Source organism: Dermacentor variabilis, chromosome 9 (assembly GCF_050947875.1).
Source record: "Dermacentor variabilis isolate Ectoservices chromosome 9, ASM5094787v1, whole genome shotgun sequence".
Classification (NCBI taxonomy): domain Eukaryota; kingdom Metazoa; phylum Arthropoda; class Arachnida; order Ixodida; family Ixodidae; genus Dermacentor; species Dermacentor variabilis.
The window spans coordinates 31,571,097-31,575,572 of NC_134576.1; the positions used below are offsets into that span (position 1 = coordinate 31,571,097).

At 53.8% G+C, this 4,476-nt stretch overlaps 1 protein-coding gene across 1 annotated transcript; it reads left to right on the forward strand.

Annotated features, from left to right (window-relative positions):
• The first annotated feature begins 1,161 nt into the window (after positions 1-1,161).
• LOC142592573 (uncharacterized) lies at positions 1,162-3,677 on the forward strand. Its single transcript, XM_075704099.1, has one exon. It carries the CDS (start codon positions 1,242-1,244, stop codon positions 3,120-3,122), a length of 1,881 nt encoding a protein of 626 aa, XP_075560214.1. The 5' UTR covers positions 1,162-1,241; the 3' UTR covers positions 3,123-3,677.
• Positions 3,678-4,476: the final 799 nt, after the last annotated feature.

Below are 4,476 nucleotides of genomic sequence, written 5' to 3' on the forward strand. Positions count from 1 at the left end.
GTCCGCCTAGTCGTCTACTTTAGCGTCTACGGTGAGTATTGGAACACAGTCATATTGAGTAAGCAAACGCGCCTTTTCGCGCTCGGTTGGTGTGTAGTGTAGCAGAGACAAGGAGAGTTGGTAATTTATAGTATTTTTTTATGGCAGTTTGCGCGCAGTTTTGCGCAGCGATGTTTGTTGGCTGTTGACTGATTATTCCATTTTGTCGCCTTGTGTAGGTGACAATCTTCGGCGACCATGTCTTGGAAGAGCTCGCAACGGCACCATGAACAACGCCTTGCTCATGTGGTTGCTGGTGACCGGTAGGTGGCGAGGTGTACTAGAGACAAGCCAGACGATGCCGCTCTGGCGATGCACGATGGCTGATACACAGACGCAGAAACAGTGCGCCGCTTTATAATATCATCAAAAATGTGTTTCGAAACAGCGTGAGTCATAGCACAATTTATTCATCAAAATAAAACATTTCGCACTTTCTTCTTCAACTTATGCTACCTAAACCAGCCGTAGTCAGTGCGCAAGACCCGTAATGCGGCCATTACACTCGAAAACACATCCTAGCCGCTCTGCATTTGCATGGTGCGCTTTCTCGTGCGTTGTGAAGCGTTCCAGAGCGCGTGTTGGTAGTGCATGGTGTCGTCACGGGTAAGCAGCTGGTTGACTTATTGAACGTGACTACCGCCGAGGCGGTAGCATCGCCGAAGTGTATCGATTCAGAATACGGGCCCCGTTGTCACACTCTTCGCTTTTGTTCTTTCTTTTTTTCTCTGTTGCACGCAGTCAAAAGGCCATGTGACAAAGCACGGCTTGGTAGCGGTGGGTAATCTCTGTTTATAATCCCCGTTCATTATCTACCCGTATTTATTCCATAGACCTGGACATAAACCTTTCGGTCGCAATTAGCGCTCTCTCTCTCTCTGTATGCCTCTTCGTTTGTGGTATGTGAATCCTTGCGCTTTCCATGCTGTAAGCCGGTTTCTGGGCGCCCAGAATCTTCCATATGTTAGCACTCGCGGTAGAATTATCGCTGCAGCCTAACCCGGTGCTCCAGGTTACTGCGCATGTCTCTTTAGAGCGCTGCAATGGTGAAATCGTCAACGTATCTGACCGAAAGATAGGTGTTGCCTGCGCTATTATCTGTACTAGGCACGGCCTCACGTGGTGCCAAAACTTCTTAAATACAGAGCCGGATTCACTCTTTTGGCCATTCCCTTTATGTCTAACGAGAGTATCGCCTGGCAATGGAAGATTCCAGCTATCGGCTGCCGCGGCGCCCCAGCCAAGGCCTCCCAATGCTAGGGGCGTCGAGAAACCACGATTTCGGGCACCTTCCTGGCCAAGCATGGCTGCATGTCCTCGAGTACCTCGACGCAGAGTCGCGCCTGAACGTTGGTGACATCGGACCCAACTTTAAGGAGCTAGCTGTCGACAACGTCGCACTCTTGCGGACCATCCGATGCGACGCCCACAGCGACGCGGCCTCCTTGCGATGGCTCCTCGAGCTAGGCCGATGCGCGCACGTGAGGAGGCTGTACCTGAACGACTGCGTCGTGGCGCGTCCTGCGGAGCTGCTTCAGTGCATCGTTATGTGTACATCCCTGACCGAACTGTGCTGCGTCCGCTGCCCGCTGGACCTCGAAGCACTTTTTTCGACCCGGTGCCTTCTTTTCCTGCGGAGGCTGGAGTGGACGCTGCGCTGCGACGATAGGCTGCACCGTTGCTTCGAGGGGGCGAAAGCAGGCCGCTTCTCGTTCGCCCTGAGCGCGCCGCTGTCCGACATGTACGTGGAAGTGGAGAGCGACGAGCACCCCAGCTACCCTTTCCTGGAACTGGTGCTGCGCCGATGCCGGAAACTGCGGCGCCTTCACGTGCACGCCGTGAAGGACACCTGCGGGACCTCGGTGCAGCAGTGCTCGACGCTCGCCGCAACGGACTGCACAGAGTGGCTCCACACGTTCGTGTTCACGACAGACGCAGACGTGACGACGATGCGCAGGTGCACCGAGAGCGTGCCGCAACGCGCCCTAGAGTTGCAGCGCAGCGCGCTCTTGTGTGGCAACGTCGCCGTAGACTGCAGGGACGAAGTCTGCAGCTGCGTCTGGCTCGACGACCTCGCGCGTAGTCGCCGATGGTTGGGCACCCAGAAGCAGGTTATCCTCGTAACTGACGTCACGGCCGCGCGCAAATTCGCCTTTGTCGCCGCTGCTTGCGCGTGGAAAACAGTTAGAGCCCTGACGCTGGTATCTCCGATCCTGCCAGAGCCGGATTTACCAGGGGCACCCAGATTGTGCGACGGCATCGCGACTTTGTTGTACTCCTGCGGCAACGTCACCGAGCTCAACCTGAATGCGTTCCACTTTCCCGAAAGCGCCTCCTTCTCTCGTTTCCCGGGGAGCCTTGTCCGACTGCGGGCCCTTTCGGTGGCCCCCTGTTTCCTAATGGGGCAGCGCTTCTCCCTGGAGTCGCTCGCGAAGGTGTGTGTCAGGCTCGAAGAGCTCGATGTGCGCGCCAACTACGTTGGAATCGCCAAGGACTCGTGCGTGCCTTGCAGGGACGGTGCGTTTTCTCTGCGCCCACTGGAGCGCCGAAATCCGCTGCCCGAGAAGCTGATTCGTCTGAAAAGGCTCACGCTTTCGTACACGGCTCAGCTGAACTGGTTCGCCTTCGTCAACGCTTGCGACGTCACCGAGCTGCGGCTGTGCGGCCGCGACTTCGACCTTGGACGAAGCAGCTACGCTGCGCTGAGCTTATTGCTGGCCGGCAATCACCGACTGTTTGCTCTGCTCGTTCAGGGAGACGGCTTGCGCCTGGACGACGACCGTTTGATGCGCGACGTGACGAAAGCGCGGAACTTGCGCTACTTGTGCCTCCTGTCGAACGTGCGACTTCCTTTCGCCGTCGTGGAAAGGTCGGGACGCGAACTAGTGCGGGCGCTGCCCGCGCTGATGGCGTTGCACGCGCAGTTCAGGCACGTCTATACCGGTGAACTGGAACGTGTCTCCTGGATTCGCCAAGGCTACGGCCACCGCTACGAGCCTCGTCGGTACACGACTGTCGCCAACAGGTCTTGCGCACTGTGCACCACCTCGACGTTTATCGGGCTCGCGAAGCCGCGCTGTTAGTACTGCTGTGGGCTCTAAGTGGAGGGGGGGGGGGATTGGTCTCGCGTTTTATCTTTTGACGACGTCCTTTATTGGCACGAGTAAATGTATGGTCTCTCCACTCTTGTTCCCAATCCCGCAGCCTCCTGCAGTTGCAGAAATCCCGCCCTGAAGTTCGTGGGAGCCAACGGCAGGTTCCACGTGAAACTGTTCCAAATGTGCGTTTACCGCTGTCGCATACATCTGCATGAGCGGCGGTGCCAAGCGTTTCCAAAGCTGACGTCCCCACAGCCGATTCTAAATCGGAAACCAACACCAAAACCGTGGTGTGCTCTAAGGTATTAGTTTCCAGGTTTTGAATTCACTCGGTAGGCATTGCGTAGGTGTTCTGGTATATGTAGAGCCTTCTAGATATTTGGTAATCGGTGAATTTTATATTACAGTGTGGATAAATCTGCGTGTGTGATTTAGTGTTTCTTTTTGTCACCTTTCATCCTTCTGATATAGCATCTGTCTTTTTTTTTTAACTTTATATTGACGTGGCTGCTTAGTGAAATAAAAATAAGTACCATCTTATGTCTGACAAATTGGTAGAAACGATGCTGCTTTACCTTCTTTTTAACATGACATATGGTCAATAAAGGATGTTCTTGCTGTACCAAATGCCCGTTTTGTGCGGTAGTCATGACACGTATGTCAAGCACACGAGAGCCGCGGCTGTAGTAAACTCAAGCGTGTAGATGGATCATATGAGCGTTTCATAAAAACGGAGCGGTGGCTTCCGCAAACGCATGTTTATATTAATGTTTTGCCGAATTTCCTACCTACCTACCTTAATTTTTTTGAACAGAATGCAATTGTTCAGCATGAAGCTTTCTCGTCCCCTGTATCACTATTCCGTTGTGGTGTCCCTCCTTTCTGCCATGAAACCCCCCACCACCTTCGGTTGGATGTTCAGCTAAGCATCTCTTGACGATTGCCGCCATCCTCCCCTCCTGCGCGTTTTTTTTTTATTGTTTTAAGTTTCACCCTACTATTAGCCAAAGGTCATCACGGGATCCCGCGCTCATTTACAGCGAAAATGTGCATGTCACGCAGGTACGGTCGCCTGTACACGGAGAACTCCTCCGGCGCAACCCTATGCGCATGCGCGAAAATGAAGAGGCGCACGATTAGCTAACATCTACATAGCACAAGGCCTGTTTACTCCGACCCGTAACGTCACGCTTCTTGGCCTGAAATTTCCATTGACAAGGCTGGCGTGATGACAGCGGTGACGTCAGAATCACTCTTGCCTACTCGGGAGCATGCCCATTAGATTCTACGCTAATCGGGCCAGGTAACATGAAGTTATGGATCGGAATGAAAAGGCCTC